This window comes from Trachinotus anak, unplaced genomic scaffold, assembly GCF_046630095.1.
Source record: "Trachinotus anak isolate AG129_WGS33_773 ecotype Australia unplaced genomic scaffold, CSIRO_AGI_Tana_v1 ptg000001l, whole genome shotgun sequence".
NCBI lineage: Eukaryota > Metazoa > Chordata > Actinopteri > Carangiformes > Carangidae > Trachinotus > Trachinotus anak.
The window spans coordinates 6,722,591-6,741,978 of record NW_027273852.1 but is presented as its reverse complement, the minus strand read 5'-3'; the positions used below and the strand labels follow the sequence as shown (position 1 = coordinate 6,741,978).

The window sequence follows — 19,388 nt, the reverse complement described above, 5'->3', positions numbered from 1 at the left end:
CAGTTTGAATGCTAGAAAATCCTACCTTAATGAATCCCATTTATGTGAAAGGGGCCACTGACTTGCCCACTCACTTGTCACACACATACATACAAAGGCCCTTAAAGAGGGCGGGTGGGGGGTTACTGTGTTTACAGGAGACAACAGCTGAGAAGCATCAGTCTATTTTTGTTCCCCCCTCATTTCAGTATCTCAGAAGGAGGTGTGCTTATTATGGGGTGCCTGAGAATCTGAGATCACACGAAAGGGAGGACAATCCCTTATTTAGTTGCCCTAACCCACATTTCTGGAGAACTGTCTGGAACTATACAGGATGAATCTACTGGCCAGTGTTTGTTCAGTCTGGGCTCCTGCGTCCCACTGTCCCCTGAACTGAACTGAACGGGGTCAAACAGTCGTGGAATGGAGATAGTTGTGGCCGTAAATGCCACAGTTTTGTACAGCTGATCTGATCTGACCTGCAGTACTTGCTTGTTTTATCTTTCATTGTATTTGTTTCTTCTTACTATGTTTATTGTTTTGCACCAAAACAACAAACCAAATTGCCCATATGTTGAAAACCTACTTGGCAATAAACCAGATTCTAATTCTAATTCTGACCAAACCTTGGAAACAGAGACAGCAGTTGGCTGTGAATGCTTATTTTATATATATAAAAAAAAAATCTAAATCCAAGACAAGAAAATTGTACATGATAAATGAGAAAAAAGAATTAAAATGAGAAAAAATGTTTTGGTGGCTGGTCTAAAATTCCTCATGCTCTTACTAAGAAAAAAGTATTAAAGTACACTGATGAGATACTGACTCAAAAAACAGACAGAGATAAAGCGAAACAGAGAAGTTGGAAAATTTGCAAGAAATGGTGTGAAATGCGCCGCAGATGCCCATCATTCAGTCGGTGTGTCAGGGTTTGACTGGAGCAGTCTGCAGTCTATTACTTACTACCTCTGACTTTCCAGAAAGCTCCTCCTAGGAGCCTGAGCGTCACTCGAAGTTCACTTCAGTCCAGTCCCCTTCCCTGAGCTCAAATACACACTCACACACATCCACTGTCATCCACACAAATGCACACACACACATACACACACACACTTTCACACTGCGCCAGACGCCTTTGCAAATACTCCGCCTGCCGCTTCCCAGCGCTACTTTTCATTGCAGGAGCCGCACCAGAAGACCTGAGGACCTGTTGGATGTTACGAAGAGCATATTTTCTTTTACATTTTGTTCCGCGAAGTTGACAAAAGTGTTAGCATAATACTTTTCACGTTTTCTCTTGCTCTCCCCTGTGACATCTGAGGTGAAAACTTTTTTTTTTTTTTTTTTTTTTTTATAAGGGAGGGATCCTCTTCGCAGTTCAACAATCTCGGATCTAATGAGTGATTAAACCGGTTAATTCCTTATCAAATCTCCCCGAACCGCGCATTTGGATTAAAATCAGAATTTGACGCTGCAAAATGAATAATTCCGTGAAATAACTCACTCCTCCGGACCAAAGGATTTCAAGGTATATTCTTATCAGCCGTGACTTTATGCATTACAATAATCTAGTCATCTCGGGAAGCTTCTTGCGTCAGTACAGTCATTTACTTTAATTTCAGCTGCAAGTTGAAAAGCCTCTCGCAGCCACAGTTGGTTTGATGAATATGAATGGTTTAAGTGTATTTGTGCGCCTGTGTGAGATTAGATAAGAGAGAGAGAGAGAGAGAGAGAGAGCAGGGGAGTTTCTGTGGGGTCTGATTTTGCGTCTCTCCTGTATTCTCCCTTTATTCTTGAATCCTTCCTGCACTTTGATGAATATTGTGATGTATCTGTCATTCAGTCAAGCCACCGGGCATGTGTAGGTAGCCCAAAGCTCTGTTTTGTTTGAGACAGGTGCAGTGTGCCAGCATGGCTCTAGTGTAGCTCTAAGGATAGAGGGTGTCATATGTTGTAGGCTGCAGATTGCACATCCCCTTGAGTCACATTTGTGCTTTTGGGGTGTATAAATAAAACTGACTTGACTTGTGTGTGTGTGTGTGTGTGTGTGTGTGTGTGTGTGTGTGTGTGTGTGTGTGTGTGAGGGAGAGGGAGTGAGAGAGAGAGAGAAAGATTTCCATCTGGATTTTGGCACATGTCACTGTGGTGCACTTTGCTTCTCTCCTTTTTTTCTTGACCTCCTTTTCCTATTTGGCATAATAGAAAATCTCAGTGTAGCTTCTCAACTTGTGGAGTGAAGATGTATCGGAGTGTGTGTGTCCCTGCGGCTCTCCTGGTGCTGACACTTGTGCTGCCCGGTGGCCAGTCCTGTCCCAGGAGCTGTAACTGCTACCAGGCCAGCGAAGTCCACTGCACCTTTCGCTCCCTGCTCACTATACCTCCTGGCCTGCCTGCACACACACGACGCATAAACTTAGGGTAAGAAAGACACACAAACACGTTTCAAAGCATGAAAGTATGAGTGCATGCTTGCAAAGACATATATACACACAAACACACACACACAAATAGCATTCCAAGCTAAAGTGGTTTTATTTACCTTGCAAACACACCCACAGTTTGGAATAAAGTGCCAAACCACAGTTACATAGCAGCTAATAATGAAACAATCATATATTTGTTGGCTTATTAATGTCTTAGGTTGATGATGCCGTTTCTGTGCTCCCATAGGTTCAACAGCATCAACAGGATCCATGACAGTTCACTGGCTGGGCTAAAGAAGGTGGAGCTTCTCATGCTCCACAGCAATGACATCCACCATCTCCCAGACGCAGTATTCACAGATATGAAATCACTGCAGGTAAACAATGTGAAATATACTGTCCCTCTCTATTGGAATTACATAATCTGAATGGAGTCATTTTTACTGAGATCAAAACCAATGGAGGATCAGCACTTTGTGGCAGTGGAGACAGGGAGTGATCCTACAGAAACCTCTGCTCTTTTGTATTTTACAGTTCTTCATGAAAGCACCATAGATCTGCCTCTTAGGCCACTAACAGCAGCCAATATCCTCAACTGTCCTTTGCCAAACCAAATTAACACTGCAGGATTATAAAATATATGACTGTTAATGGGGAAAATAAACCCGTGTTTTCTCACATACTTAACCTATGATTCTCTGGAAATGAAGGTTTTTGCAGGACACAGATGTGAAAATCAAACCTGGAGCAAATCTTCACATAGTTTACTTTAATCTTTCTCCAGCCTCAGGCAGAGTGGACCACGCAGGGGGTGCCTGTACTACTTCAGATGTGCTTTGCTGCAGAAAGCTCAGCTCATAAACTTTCTAGTAGTACTTCTAGTTCTCAGTCTGCATAGCTCCATAATGATGAGAGATGAATATATTTAAACTGTTTGACAGAATAGATTTCAGTGTTTAACATGATGATTAATGTAGGGATTATCAAGATATATGGCATTTGTCAAAAGGGTTTGGTACAATTTGGAGAGGATGTGTCACTGATAAATGTGCCTAAATCTTGCAGTCACGCTGTTAATAAGAAATGGATTCATAGAAGGCCCAATTTTACATTTGATCTGTGAAACTAGAATGCAAATTAATATAACAGTTTACAAGATTCTGTTCACATTTTCAGCACTTTTTTTTCTTCTAATTTCTGTACAACTAATACATAATTTATGTGCCATCATTCACTGCTTGTGACAAGGAAACACACTGGACATTTTAGCAGCAACCTAAGGGCAGAGTTAGCAGTCTGCGGGGAAGTGATATTACTCAACAAGCAATTGTTCCCTTCATCTCCCAGGCAGATGCTGATATATTTGCCATTGTGTGATAATAGGATCCATATTTCCGTGTGTTGACATGGTCATGTGCTAGATCTGTCAGCAGCTGGAACTCTTCCAGCTAAGTAGCCTCCCTAGAGAACAGATTTATCATAAGCCGCCTCACAGCAACGCAATTCCACAACCTGGTTTTCATGGTGTGCCTTCTTAAATTTTTGGTGGGTTCTCTGCACATGAAAAGAATAGCAATAGATCCCCTTGAGTCTTCCGCAGAGGATACAGGGATAAAATTCATATTTGAAAAGTTGAAGACCCCCACTGCTAGAATATCCTTTTTAGTTTTCCTTGCTTTAACCCGGTAGACTCACAGCATGAATATATCGTCTGGTTGTGTGCCGTAGGCTATTTTATCAGTTTTTACATCTGAGTTAGTGAGCAGCAGGAAATATTTCCTAATGTTTTTTTTTTAAGTTTACACAGGATGCATTCAGTCACTTTTGCTTACAAATAGTTTTTCACTCAACTCATACCAATTCTCCTCACATCATTTGTCATAAATTCAATTTACAAGCATGTGGTGTCCAGTGACAGACTTGAGATTGCAGCATAGACTTGGTTTCTTCGTCAGCCTTGATGTCTTCTATTTCATTTTTTCCACTTACTTCATTTCCTCCACCCCCACAGATACTAAAGCTGAGCTATAACAAGCTGAGAGAGATCTCCTCATCTCTGACCTTCTCTGGCCTGACCTCACTGCTGCGTCTGTACTTGGATCACAACCTCCTCCAACACATCCATCCCCGAGCCCTGCTCCAGCTGCCTAGCCTCAGGCTGCTACGTCTGCAAGGGAACAGGCTGCATCAGCTGCACCCTCACTCTCTGTGCACACTGTCCCTCCTGAATACATATTACTTCTCTACACTCAGGTGAATTTTAACGCTTAAAGCACATATTGTAATAATCAATGTCGGGCAAGTTACAATATATTTGTACGTTTTGAAAGTAAGCAAAGTATACTGCATACTGGTGGCTACGACAGTGAGGAAAGCAAGGAATGTAACCAACGCTTTCTACTCAAAAATGAGGAGAGCACAGTACTCGCATCACATTGTCAAGCCTTACCATCAAACTCATAAAAAACACATTTGAAGTGAGATGAAAAAACTCCCAGGTCTGGAAATAATGTAGTACTGGACTGACTCTTGTGGGAAACAAATAGCGTAATGGAAAGGTAAAACTTCCAGCACTGTTTATTGGTATTTAAAGCTACACTAACATTAGTCTCCACCCTTTGTCTGATCCACTTGTAGTACTACTGCTGAGTATTAAACTTGGGTCTGAACATAAAGGTGATGATGAAAATGATAAAAATGACGGATGATCTTCTTACCTCTAACCTGTCACCTCTCACTCCCACATCCTTTCCTCCGTTGCTCTATGACTTTGATTTAACCTCTGTGTTCTCCCTCCCCCTCTTCATCTCAATCATTTCTTTGCTCTCTCTCTTTCCCTCCTTTAGACACCTCGACCTGTCCAACAACAGTCTAACCACACTGCCAAAAGACACCTTAGCAACAGCACCTCTGCTTGAGACCCTCGTGCTGCAGGCTAATCCATGGAGTTGCGACTGCAGGATGAACTGGTTTCTCGCTTGGAGCTTGGCTCACCCAGGTGACTTACATGCCCGAAACACCATTTATTTTCTGTCACTAACACATGCAGCACAATAAAATATTTTTATGCCTTTGAGCCAGTTTAAATCAATCAGAGATGCAAAAAAGGCAACTGTTAAATTAACATGTAGGTTTTGCGTCAGTGAATGAGCAATTGGAAAGAGATAAGAAGCAAAGGTGAAATGCAACATGGGGAATGGATTTAGAAACAAAACTCTTTTGTTGATAATTTCACTCTATAAGCGGTCTAGTAACTAAAATGTAAAATGTCAAACCCAGCCAGATGACAGAAAGATGGGATAACTTTACTTTCAGATACATCTGGTTTTGTTATCTTGATACTTTTGACTTCTCTCCACCTGCTTTGCATCACACACTCTTTTATTTTTATATTTCATCCCATTTTATGTATCTCCTCCAGTCTGTGTTGTGGCTGTTATTGAGATGTGAAGGAAGGCTGGACCATGAAATGTGTCTCATTGATATGCCAGACTTATCCTGCCATGACTAATCCACGATGACAGCATTGATGTGGGCAGGCAGCTCAAATATAGGCTAATGATTGCTGTGTTATAATGAACTGATGCATATTTCTGATTTATGAGCAGATGAAGTAACCATACATAATTAGTAAGAGATATAAAGGGTAATGAATGCTTAGAAAGAGAGGTGATGACTAATATATGACAGTGCTAATATCTGCAGATAGCCGAAATGTGAACTAATGTTTGTTTAGTTGCTATGTTATACATAGTTGCCAGAGATGGCAGGTCTTTAATGACATAATTTTCTCTGTCTCTCTCTTTCAATTAGGCTTAATGAAATGTCCCAGTGGCCCTCAGTGTCCAACCTGCGCCTCACCCAATTCCCTTCAAGGGCAGGGCCTGCTTGATCAGACTGGCCTATCGTGCGCCTCACCTGTCATCCTTTTCCCGGGAAGAAACACACCTTTGGACAGAGAACTCAGTGAAATCCAATCAAGGGAAACCTTCAGAGAGCCTTTAGGCAGTGCCTCTTTGGGTCTTTCGGACCAACAAGGGAACAGTGTTGAGCTGAGCTGTAACGTCACTCACTCTTCCGACTCTCGGGATATTACTTCTCCTCCAGATCTCTCCCTTTCCTCTTCTTCTCCTATCCCTCTAGCTCTGTCACTCTCGCTGGAGTGCCCTGTGGAGAGGGAGAGCTATGAGCAACTTTGGAGGATCCTGGCTTACTACAGTGAGACTGCAGTTCGCCTTGAGAGGGAAATCATGCTGAGTAAAGCCCCAGCGTTGGCCTACCGCTACAGGCAGGCAGCAGAGACAGACGGATATTATCACACTGGAGTCAAAGCTTCTGTTAAAGTCAGACCACAGTGGTTACTACAGCCAGCTATTAGCATCCAGCTAAACAGAGCGCAGTCTAATGGACACAAAGTTCACCTTATATACTCAACAAGAGTTTCTGCTCATCCTGGCCCCACATCTTATCCCTCAACGTCCTCCCCTGCTTCTCACCCATGGGTTCTGATTTCAACTAGGCAGTCCACCACAGCAATGGCAGCAGTATCAGGCAGTAAGGTGGAGCTCTCTTGTCCAATTTTAAGTTCTGGTAACCCCAAAGTATATTGGATTCTCCCAGATGGATCCAAGCTCAACTCCCCCTCGAGCAGTCTGGGTGGCAGGCTGGAGGCCACAGCCTCTGGTTTACTTCTACAAAAAGTACAGCTCTCAAATGCTGGGCTTTACTACTGTGTAGTCCAGGCTGGCAGGGATGTAGATGTTCTCCCCCTGCGCCTGACAGTGGAGGAGTCCTCTGTCCCTCCTTCAGGAGAGGAAGTGGGACCTTCTGTCACCGGAACAATTAGGGAGCCCATCAGTCTGTCCTGCAAGGCATCTGGTTCACCAGCACCTCATATGAGTTGGGTGTTGCCAGACGGAAATATCATACGGTCTGGATTAACTGTATCAGGTGGACTCACTTTGCAGCCAAATGGGAGCCTGTCTCTCTCTAACCCTTCTCTGAGGGACACTGGTCACTACCGCTGCATTGCGTTCAACCATTATGGTAGTGACTCTCTGTCCATGCAGTTGGAATTAAAACCACAACATCCCCCTCCAATTAGGACTTCATTTCCCAGAGGGCCACAGTCAGCTGCTGGCCGGTCAACCAAGATTCGAGCCCCTTTACTACGTCCGATGGAGGAAGGATCAGGGGATGACGAGGAAGAAGAGGAGAGAACTCTTGTTGGCACTAAGAGGCGTCCAGGACCTCGCCAACCTCTCCCTAACAGGCGTTATCCAATCGGAAAACCCCGAAGACGGGGTCCTGTGAGAGAAGGCCCTCTGAGAAGAGGAGGGCCTGTATCCTCCACTGACCAGAGAAGAAACCGCTTTGAGAACAGACATAGAGTGACTACAAACAAACAAAGAATAGACCCTGAGAAATGGGCTCACCTACTGGCTAAGATTCGTCAAAAGACTGCTCACACTAATGACAGCCAGCCCATCACAACAGCAAGGCCTACAGCTGAACCAGTGGGCAGAAGCAAAGACAGAGACACAGCAAGAGATGAGAGAGTGGATGATACAGAAAGCGGTAAAGCTGTGGGAGCAGGGGTGGAAGCAGAAATTGAAGGTTCATCTGTTGATGACACTGTTCTACAAGAGGAAGGCCTACAGCCCATCCATCCTCTTCTCACTGAAACACAGACACACACAGAGACAAAAACAGAGACTGCGATAGAGAGAGGGAAAGATAGGTCAACAGAAACACAGACAGACATAGAGAGTCAGAACATAGGTCCACAGACAGAGACAGTGACAAATCCAGAGACACAGAAAGAACCAGCCACATCTAGGCCAATCTCTGGAGCTAATGAAATTGTCCCAGAACCAGCTGAAGGAGATGGCCGAGGAGCAAACCAAAACCCATCTAGAACCAGGCCTCAGAACCCCCGGCAGAGACTCTTACCTAATTTGGTTCCAAACTCTCGACCTCAAAGCCCCTGGAACTCTCGCAGGAGGATCGGACAACAAAGACGAATCATCAACAGGCCCAGGGTGCAGCCTTTGACCCCACCCCGACCTCTACCTGACCCTACAAAGCAGAGGTCACAAACCGTAACACCTGACACTACGACAGATAAAAGTAATATGTTGCTGCTGGTGTCAACAACCACATCTCCAGCTATTTTGTTGACAAGGAATGACCATCTTAAGACTTCTCCAAATGGTGTGGCACTGAATCCTCTGTCTCTTGGTATCTCCACCTCAGAATCTGCCTCCCCCTCGACCACCTCCTTCACTTCATTATCCCCCTCTCACAGAAAGACATATATAGAGACTACGACTCACTCAGTTGACATCCCCGACACTGCAGGATCCACTCGCTCCAACACAGCAACACCAGCATCCACGCACTCTAATGTTGTGATTTCGGAGACATATGTGCCAGACACATACACCAAGACACTTACACATGACATACAGACAAAAACAAACACTGCCATAGGCAAACATATAGATAGACCCCCAAGCAAACACAGTGAGGAGCAGGAGAGGAATCTGTTGGACGTACCATATGAATCTCAGTCCTCAACTCTCTCTTCCACCCAAACATCTGTTGTTTCCTCCACAGTCTCCAGTGCAGCTACAGCTACTATTGCAAAAATCAGAACAACTCCTTCAACCACTACTCCTTTAACTAGCTCTGCTGGAAGCACTGCAAGTACATCTATTACTACAACTAGTGAGGATGCACTTCCCACAACAACTGCTACTATAGCAACAAATCCAATCACGCCTACTACAACTATGATTATTCCAACATCAAACACTATCAGAAGTACTACAACTACTCCTACCTCTACTACTACTACTACCACAACTCCTATTCTTACATCTACTTCTCCCACTACCACTACTACTTCTACTACTATTACTACTGCTACTACTACCACTGTTGCAACTAGTACTAAAATCTCATTCAAACCTATTCCCACAACTCCTAACCCCACTACTACAACTACAACTCCTACTACTAGTACTAGAATGACCACCTCACTTGAAACTACTCCAACTACCACTAGGGCAACTACTTCTATTATACCCACTACTACTACCATAACAATGACATCAACAACTACCAGAGCATCATCCAGAGAGAGGCAAAATGTTGGCCTAGTTGACCCCCGAGGGAGGCCTGTTTCTGGGGCTCCAAACCAGAGTCGATTATCTCCTGACTGGAAGAACCCTGGAGCTAATACTATTCCTGATTCACACAGCAGCCGGCCACGATGGTCTCCTTCCCCTTCTCTCCCTGCTGTCCCTGGGGTGAGTTCAGATCGATTCAAATAACATGATATCGATATTTTGTGGATACTTTTACCCAAGATGGGTCTTAAAGCAACCAAATACATTACAACAAGACTGAGGGCTAAGGTAGAACCAAAATTTGTTTTTTATTTGTGAATTTAATGGCTACTCTAGCTAATGTTCCCCATTTATTTGTTCCTTGTTTTCAGTCATTCATTCAATTACTCATTTCCTAAAGTGCACTTTTAAATGTAGTTTGCAGTTCATGTATATATAGCTATTCTTCTTTGTTGTCAGCTAAGTGGAACTCAAATGAACATTTCCTAAGTGAGTGCTGGCCCAGAAAATGACAACACACAGACATACAGACACAGACACACACAGACACACAGACACACAGACACACACACACACACACACACTTGACTGTGAAAGCCCTTGGGCAAAGGCTTAGCAGAAAACACAATATAGATCTGAAAATAGTCTAATCTGTATCCACATGACCTGCTATTAAACCTGAGGGATGTTTATGACAATTCTTCAATTTCATGGATTTTCCAGAGCTCTGCCAGAGTCCCTGTCAGATCTAAAGAAAAGACGAAAAACATATGTTCCACAATCAACAACATTTTGTGTCTTTAGAGCCTAATCCCAAGGGATTTAAAATAATCAATTGTTAATTAATTTTCAGAGCTGTGTTGGCAAGTCTTTTCAGACCAAACCACTGGGTCCACCACCAATGAGTCATTCTAAATCTGGCATCAATGTGATGCTGTATTGAATTTATAACTCCATTCCACAATCACACTTTAAATATTCACTTTAAAGATAAAAAGTAATTACTGATATATAATGGTCTATATCCTTAACTCCAAAACTAAGTTTTGATTAATGTATTTATTGATTTTCTCTCCTTGAAAATTGTCACACGTATAGCCCTGGGCCAAATGATCAGATTTGGTATTTTTGCTATTAGACAATTCTCATGTTTTATTTATTGAGGCTATTGAGGCTTTAGGCTGATGTTCACTTGCAAGTTCTCCAATCACATGCTGTATGGTTGAAAAATTAAAAATTCAAGACAAACACAGTGCTGCAGTTTTGTAAGATGAAGAAATTTCATCTTACCACATTCAAGTGGAACCCTGATTTCATGTCTTCCAGTTATTATAATATAACAAAAGGAGTCCTTATTTCTATTATTCATTACTTTATTTATTAATTATTTTCTAAATATTTTCTTAGCCCCAAGTTGTGAGAACCAGACCAAGAATTGCAGACCCACACATCAGGACAGTGTCGTTCCCAGCAGAGAGCACTGCCAGGCTGGCTTGTGAAGCTCAAGGCGAGCCAAAACCCTCCGTCACATGGACCAAGGTTGCCACAGGTACAGCAGATACACACACATTTATCTGAGCATTGGCACATATTCACATTTTCAGAAGATACCCTTCAATGTATGAATGTATAGCTCAGGATTCAGTTTTATCTTCCATTTACATTTGTGCAAATTATCCACTTGGAGGTCTATCAAATTTGGTTCAGTGAGTTGTGTAAAAGCTCAGCAGAGTTTGCCAGGTTACTCAGTAAACCTGGTTGTACATCTGTACATTTAAAACATAACAAAAAAGGTTTGCATTTATATTCTGATCTCACAGATTTGAAAGGTAAAATCAAATGTGTCAGCTTTAACACAGTATGCACTATAACGAAATGAATGAATATGTACACATTTTACACTGATGAAATAATCCATTAACACCCATCATTACGCACTGGCATGAATACAATAGGCTTTTCAGGAACTTGCCATGTGGGGAAGACATATTGCAAGAAAGTAATGGAACATTTTGTGCACTGCATCACTGACTTTACTTCACGTTGTGCCACTCGACTTGCCCCCGTTCCTCCCTTCCTCTCTGTTTCTTACTCACTCTCTAACTTTCTTTCCCAATTTGTCTCTGTTTTCCCCACTCTGTCTGCGAGCTGCTGCTCTCTCTTGCTGTCTGTTTGTCTGACTGACTGTCATGCTCCTTTTCACTCTCTCAGGAGCGGTGATGTCAATCCACTCCAAGGCCAAGCGTTTTGAGGTCTTGCCAAATGGCACACTTGTTATCCAGAATGTTCAGCTGCAGGACAGGGGCACATACATCTGCAGTGCCCACAGCTTCCTGGGTCGTGACAGGTGAGGTTACTGATTCCAGTTCTCAATATGAGCACCATATACCATTTAGTTATAACAAACATAGCATAGCATAACATTTTCAGTTATTAATTATGCAGGCCTAAGGCAAACTGCAGTTTCATAATTGAGTATTATATAGGTTGTATTTGGATATTTTCCCAGTGAATTTGCAAAACAAATGAAACTTGTCAGTTGCAAACAGTTACAAACCTTGATTTAGTATTTTTAAGCAGCCTCAAGACATATGCAAATATCTCTGTTTGAAATCTGTTTATATGATTTGTGTTTATAAGTTAATATGTTCATTATGTCCATGTTTCTATCAGAACTTCTGTTTGAATGTCTTTGGCTGTTTCCTTAATGAATCACATGACATTTCTGGTGTGTTTTCACTTAGAATGCACATATGAGATGCTTAATATTTGTAAATGTGTTTCTATTTTGAGTATGTGTGTGCTTTGCTTTTCCACGACAGGTTGCTAACTACCCTGGAAGTGTGGACCCGCCCCCCTCGGATGCAGCTGCCGAGTTACAGAGAAGCCACCATTCATCAGGGCGGAGAGCTGCTCTTGCAGTGCCAGGCGGATGGTGTTCCCACCCCTCTGCTTTCTTGGGTTCTGCCTGATCGTTCTACCCTGACGTCCACTGCCCCCTCAGCCAGTCGCATCCTTATGGACACAAATGGAACCCTCCATATCTCAGTGACTTTACCGAGTGACAGAGGAATGTATCGCTGTGTGGCCTCCAACTCGGCAGGTGCTGCCAGTGCCTCTGTGCGTGTACATGTGTCCTCTTTGCCCCCGGTGATACAGCAACCCAGAGAGGAACACCTGCTCTTGTCTCCAGGGAGGCCTGTTTATGCTCACTGCTCTGCCCGAGGTGCTCCACCACCAACTCTGCGCTGGCGAATCCCAGATGGGACTCTTGTTCGCCCATCCCAGTTTCTCCATGGCAACCTCTTTGTCTTGCCCAATGGGACGCTGCATATTCGAAAAGCTGGGCCAAAAGACTCAGGGAGTTATGAGTGCACAGCAAGTAATGCTGTTGGGGCTGATAAGAGAACAGTCAGGGTAGAAATTGAAGGGGGAGCAGAGGGAGGAAGAAGAGAAGGAGGAGCAGGAAAAGAAGAAGGAAAAGCAGTTGCTACTGAAAAACCAAACCCTTCATATCCACTTAATAAAGACAGGACTTTGTCGGTCCCTACCCACCCTGCAAATCCATTCAACTCCCCAAAACTTTCCCCTCCATTGCTCTCTGATAGATCCAGGACCTTGCCACTCACCCCGAGCTCCTCCTCTCGCTCCTCTTCTTTCTCTCACCGACCCACTGACACTAACTCACTGCCTAAAATCAATAAAACAGTCACTGCCTCCCCCACACGCTTTACCAACACCAACAAAACAAAACTTTCTACTCCTTCCCTACCCTCCACAGGGCCCACAAATAACACCAAAGTCTTACCTAGTATTGTAAACAACACAAGAGTTACTTTGTCTTCCCCCTCCGACAAAAGCAAAGTTTCAGCTAGTTTGAGTCCCTTGCCCGTCTCCCCCTTCACTAAAGCGCGTATTGTCTCTACATCGCCCTCCATCACTACTGTCCACCATGGGGGCATTTTGCAGCTCCATTGCTCTGTAACCGGCAACCCAACCCCCATCATCATTTGGAGGACCCCTACGAGGAAACTGGTGGACATGCACTTCAGGTACATGGGATGTGGGTTTGTGTGAGAAAAAGAGATCACTTAAATTTTGTTGATGGTACAGTTATATCTCGTGATAATTCTTTGTATCTATTGTTGTTGTTTGCTTCTACATTTGAATTAGTTTTGACCGTCGCCTGAAGGTGCATCCTAATGGCACCCTGTCAGCCCAGGCAGTGACGGAGAAGGATGCTGGAGACTACCTCTGCATCGCACGCAACAAGGTCGCAGATGATTATCGCCTCCTGCGTGTCTCTGTGGCCACCAAGCCTGCCAAGATCGAGCCAAAACAACCATTCAATCAGATGGTGTCATTCGGCAAGCCGCTGAAGGTGAGTTGAGTAAAAGTAATAATTCTTGCATCTCTGCCTTTCTCTCACTAATTTTTTTTTTCAATAAACACATACCAGCAATTTTAACGTAAATTTAGTATCATCACATCATTTTTTAATACTTATTGGTCATTGATAACATTTACATCACATAATTAAAAAAATACATCTAGTTTGTGCCACTAAGATTTGTTTTACTGTGAATCATGACATATATATGTCTGTCCCATTGCTTGGAAATTGCACAACACCTAGCAGAGAGGAGTTGAGGGAGTTTTCCCCCAGACAGTCTGTCTTCCACACCTCCACTGTTTATGCTTTATTTTATTCAGGCAGTGGTATGTGTTGGGTTTCTCCTATTGCTGGGTGGGGTGACAAAAACCTCCAAAGCTTCAGGCTGCATTTTTGGTTGTTTTTGATCAAGAAGTGCTTCATATCTTTTTGACTCAAAAAGAAAAGAAAGACCTGCCAGGTCATGGGATGTTATGAATTATAAACAGTGGGCTTCAGGGGATAGCGCTTCATGCATGAATATGTAACAGCGCAATGAAAAGTAATGTCAAGCCTAAATATAAAAGCCTAAAGATACAGGATAGCATGTATTGTTCATTACAAACAGAGGAGGTTGTTATGTTGTCAAAAGTTCAGCTTCATCAAAAGGTTTAGCACAAAACCTTTAAGAAGATAACATAAATCAAACATTGATCCTGTTCATTGCAGGTGGACTGCCAGGCATCAGGACTGCCTGACCCAGCTGTTCGTTGGAGTCTACCAGATGGAACCATGGTGAACAGTGTGTTGCAGGGGGAGGACAGGGGAGGGCGAGCACGGAGGCTAACTGTGTTTGACAATGGGACATTACTGGTTCCAGCCGTGGGTATGGGGGAGGAAGGGGAGTATACCTGTTATGCTGAAAATCAAGGAGGTCAAGACAGTATGAAGGTAATAAAAACATTTCAGTTAATTTTTTTCTCTAATTTTATGTGTGGCTCCTTATATATATATATATTTATTAATTTAATTATACCTTAATTTACTTCTTTTGCTTATAAATTGCTGTTTGTCAGTATGAATGTTCTAAAAGCAAAAGTTAATTTGAAGCATTGAAATAAAGATGCTAATTAATTCTGTCATTTATTCATTCCGTTAAGGTCAAAGTGAAGGTCATGATGACATCTCAACCGACCTTCACGGATGACAGAAGCTACACTGTCATCAAAGTACGTCAGGGGGCAACTGCCAAAATTCACTGCCAGGCTGCAGGAGATCCTGCCCCAACAGTGACATGGTTCTCTCCAGCCCGCCGCGTCATCCCACAAAGTCTGGGCTCTGGTTATTATTCTGAGAGGGTTGTGGTGGTTTCAGGTGGAACTCTGGAGGTGCGTTTGGCCCAAAAGATTGACTCCGGAAACTACACATGCCGAGCAAGCAACTCAGCTGGGGAGAGGAGCATGATGGTGGGCCTGGAGGTGGAGACTCCTAACTATGGAATGAGTGGCCAGGTGGGAGGAAGAAGTACTGGCAATGGGCCCGGTAGTAGTAGAATAAGGGACAACATTAATAATGCAGGAATAGTCCAGTATGGATTTATCAATGGAGCCTCAAGCAAGCTAGGTAGCAATAACAGCAGCAGTAATGGCTATAGTGATAATAATGGCAGGATAAGAAACTTCGAACCAAACCCTGGCATCAATACAGCAACCAGTGGCTCTAATCCTGCCCTTAGGAGTGAAAGTAGAAATGGATTCACCAGACCTGTCAGTGGGATTACAACACAACATGGCAGGAGTGTAATCAGTGTTGGGGTGAGCAATATAGGCATTACAGCGGATAACACTGGAATAAATAGAAATGGACCTGGCATTGTGAGTAGTAGTAGTAATAATGTGGGTAACAGTCACAGCACAGTTAGAGGAGCAAGTGTAGAAAAGATTTCTGGGACTAATAATAATGAAGTCTTAGCAGGAAGAGCTGGTAATGACGCTAACACCAATGGAGATCATGGCAGGATAAGTGGTACTTTTAGAAGTGCTGGCATTAGCGGCAGTGTATCTAATAGTGGAGCTGACACAGGAAATTGGTTCACTCGGAGTGGCAATGTAGCTTTGATCAACAATGACAGAAGGAATAGTGGTGATATAGGTGCTAGTAATACAGGTACTAAAAACTCTACTAACACAGTTGTGGGTGTGGTAACAACAGTGAAGCAGCGAGCAGTGAAAGGCCAAAATGTTCTCTTGCCGTGCCCCTCCAAAGGCTCCCCTCCCCCTCGTCTGGCCTGGCTTCTACCTGGCAATGGAGTGTTGCCAGCTCCTTACTACGGCAGTCGACTCACTGTGCACCGAAATGGCTCCTTGGAGCTGCGGGGTGTGCGGGCAAGTGATGCTGGGACCTTGGTTTGTGTAGTAAGGGGTGAAAGAGGAGAGACGAGGATACAGGTGGAGCTGGAGGTCTCTGAGGCACAGGAGGCGGCCCGACCTCCACACAGAGGAGCAGCTGTGGAAAGACCTGTGCAGAAAAATGCAGGTTCAATAGAAGTGCCTCGATCAAGAGCTTCATTGGATCCAGCTCAGTCCTTCAGCTCAGTGTTGCCTGAGAAGCTTAATCCAAGAATCCCAGTTACTCAAAAGCCTCTGCAGAGGGACCTGAGTTTACCTGCTCCACCTCGCCCCGTCAGCCCTCCACCCCACTCAACTGGCCCTGTGTCAGAGCCAGCAGTGAGCACCAGAACAGCCTCCTTGGTGAGCATCATTAATGGAGAGACCCTTCGCCTGCCTTGCCCTGCTCCTCAAACCCCAGGATTCACCCAGGGCTCTCTTTCATGGACATTGCCCAGTGGCAAGGTGCTGGCTCGGGGTGAGAGTGGTGACTCGGGCCCATACTTAGTCCAAGAGGATGGAACACTAATAGTGCAACAGGCCTCTGTGTTCGATCGAGGCACCTACACCTGCAGAGCCACCAGTTACGACTCCTCCTTGGTTTCAGTCATCACTGTTCCTGTCATCGTCATCGCCTACCCCCCACGGATCACAACAGGCCCCTCCCCTGTGACCTATACGCGGCCAGGGGTTGCTGTGGAGCTGCCCTGCCTGACCATAGCAACACCCCAAGCGACAGTGACCTGGGAAACACCAGACCTGACACAGCTGAGGGTGATGGGTCAGGCTCGTATCTATGGCAACCGCTACCTTAGTCCTCAGGGTTCCTTGGTGATACAGAACCCGACAAGCAGGGACACAGGGTTTTACAGATGCACCGCCAAAAATGTAATAGGAGTGGACACCAAGGCGACCTATCTGCATGTTATATAATGAGGTGAAACAAAGAGACACATACACACACACACACGCACACACGCGCGCACACACACACACACGCACGCACACACACACACACACACACACACAGTAGAAAGACAGACGCCCCGTCGGTTCTCTATACTGGTGAATGGACTCCTCTGCTGTCCTTCATGCCCAAAGGAACTGCAAGGCTCCGTGCAGGAGATACTGTTCAATCTCAGAAAAGACACTACTAATATTCAGTTTATGTCTCATGTATGTGTTTTTTAATGTATGATTTTCCTATAATGTTTTGTTTTTATATCAGGAGTTGCAGGACTCTCAGCAGATTCAGTCACGCCTGTGTCTCTGCACGAACAACATGTGTTTAAGGAGGATTGTTTTATGTAGCTAGTGGTACACACTTAACCTGTTGTGCTCTTCTTGTTCTTTCTGTCAGCAAAAAACATTATATGCAGATAAAATAAAATAAACAACAGGTGTAAATTGCTGCAAAACTGTAAATACCCACATCTTTATTGTTTAAGTGGAAAAAACTAACAGCTAACTTGAATATTTTTTTTCCAACACTGGTTTTATTTTCCTGCCTTGTGTGAAAATTTAGGACCAGGCGATGTGGACAAAATTAATATTGCAACAATCCAAAAAAATTACTTTTACATCTGAGTGTAAACTACTAATATTTTCATGATGTCAGAACCCTGCAGCTTTCAAGGTTTTATACCTTGTGAATGATTATATCATCATTGCTTCACTTGGCATTACTTTACTATGCATTTTTACACTAACATAGAACTACAGTGTAATATACAATACAGTATGTCATTGAGTCATTGAATAATAACACGTGATATAATTCTCTTGATGGAAATTTATAATTTTTTTTTCAAATGCTGCAAATTGGAATTTCATTAACAATACGTAAATAATTAATTTAATTAATATTGATTAATATTTACCTTATTAATTATTTAAGTACTTTTTTGCATTTTTATTTATAAGCCACATATGTCAAAAAGGTTGGATTTTGTTGTTGTGACGCATTTATAGCAAACATTAACTTAAATTGGCTGCGCTATTGTATGTTATATTAAATCTGTGACACACATGATGACAGAGGACTTCAGCATTATGATCCACCAAACACCAGCTTCTTCAGGACTTTGTGAACCTTTTAACTCTTCTCATCACTGTTCTACCACCATTTCACCTTCTGACTGTATTACTTTGGCATAATGCGGATGCGGTACAGAGCATTCATGTAAACACAGTGATCTTCATGACTGTTTTGATATACAGATTGTATAAATGTGCGAGTAACTCGACAGCCTGCCCTAAATTTCTGCGCAGAGCAAGTAGCTCATGGTCACCATGTTTCCTTTATCTTTTCTTTGATGTTTTCATTTTGTTCTTAAATTATTTGTCTTGTAAAGACTCTGTTGTAAGACACCAGTGTTTTGTCATGAAAGGAGAAATTATTAAATATTATTATGTATGTTTGATGTCTCACTAGGCTCGATGATTGCCTGCTATATTTTTAACTGCTTCATTTTATAAATAAAAATGGAAAAGAACTGAAAGTGTTAACTTCATGAAATTTCAACAACTGAAGCACAGTTTTTTTTTAGAAATATGCTCAGGATAGTGAGTGTGCGCATATGTGTGAGTGTGTGTGTATTCAGTCAGGGTGAGAAAAGAAAACACCTAGCGCTGGTGCAAGAGTGAGGAAGGAAACTTTTCCCTCAGTATATTATGAGAACAGAAACTCTTTATCCTCAGCTCAGCTGTCAAACCAGGAAATGGGGCCTTAACTGTAGATGAGACACATGTTGATGACATCATATTTCTCTCCATGGGAAGTGAAATAAAACTCACAGCAGCCTGCAGAGCACCACCACACACAGCCCTGTGCTCACACCTGCCAGGGGCTGTTTACACTGTGTAATCCACTAAATAGCCATACTTTAAATTATACACTATATGTAGGAGCACTACTTAGCCATTAGTATGAAAGGAAATAATGTCAGCTACAGCAAATGATACAAGGTGTGCACTGATGAATGAAATGCAAAACAGTGCCAAAGCATCGGCTCTGCTGGTAAAAAATGCTGCATGGAGGATTTATTACTGGATGTTTTTGTATTCTGAGCTGTCAGCAGAGCCGTTGGACTGT

General features: G+C 43.2%; 1 protein-coding gene across 1 annotated transcript; it reads left to right on the top strand.

Annotated features, from left to right (window-relative positions):
• The first annotated feature begins 822 nt into the window (after positions 1-822).
• On the top strand, positions 823-18,789 carry LOC139608834 (matrix-remodeling-associated protein 5-like). Its single transcript, XM_071462969.1, has 12 exons — positions 823-1,507; positions 2,182-2,397; positions 2,650-2,779; positions 4,414-4,655; positions 5,249-5,400; positions 6,216-9,715; positions 10,943-11,084; positions 11,747-11,882; positions 12,358-13,587; positions 13,709-13,916; positions 14,637-14,858; positions 15,068-18,789. Exons 2-12 carry the CDS (start codon positions 2,219-2,221, stop codon positions 17,225-17,227), a joined length of 8,301 nt encoding a protein of 2,766 aa, XP_071319070.1. The 5' UTR covers positions 823-1,507; positions 2,182-2,218; the 3' UTR covers positions 17,228-18,789.
• The last annotated feature ends 599 nt before the right edge of the window (positions 18,790-19,388 follow it).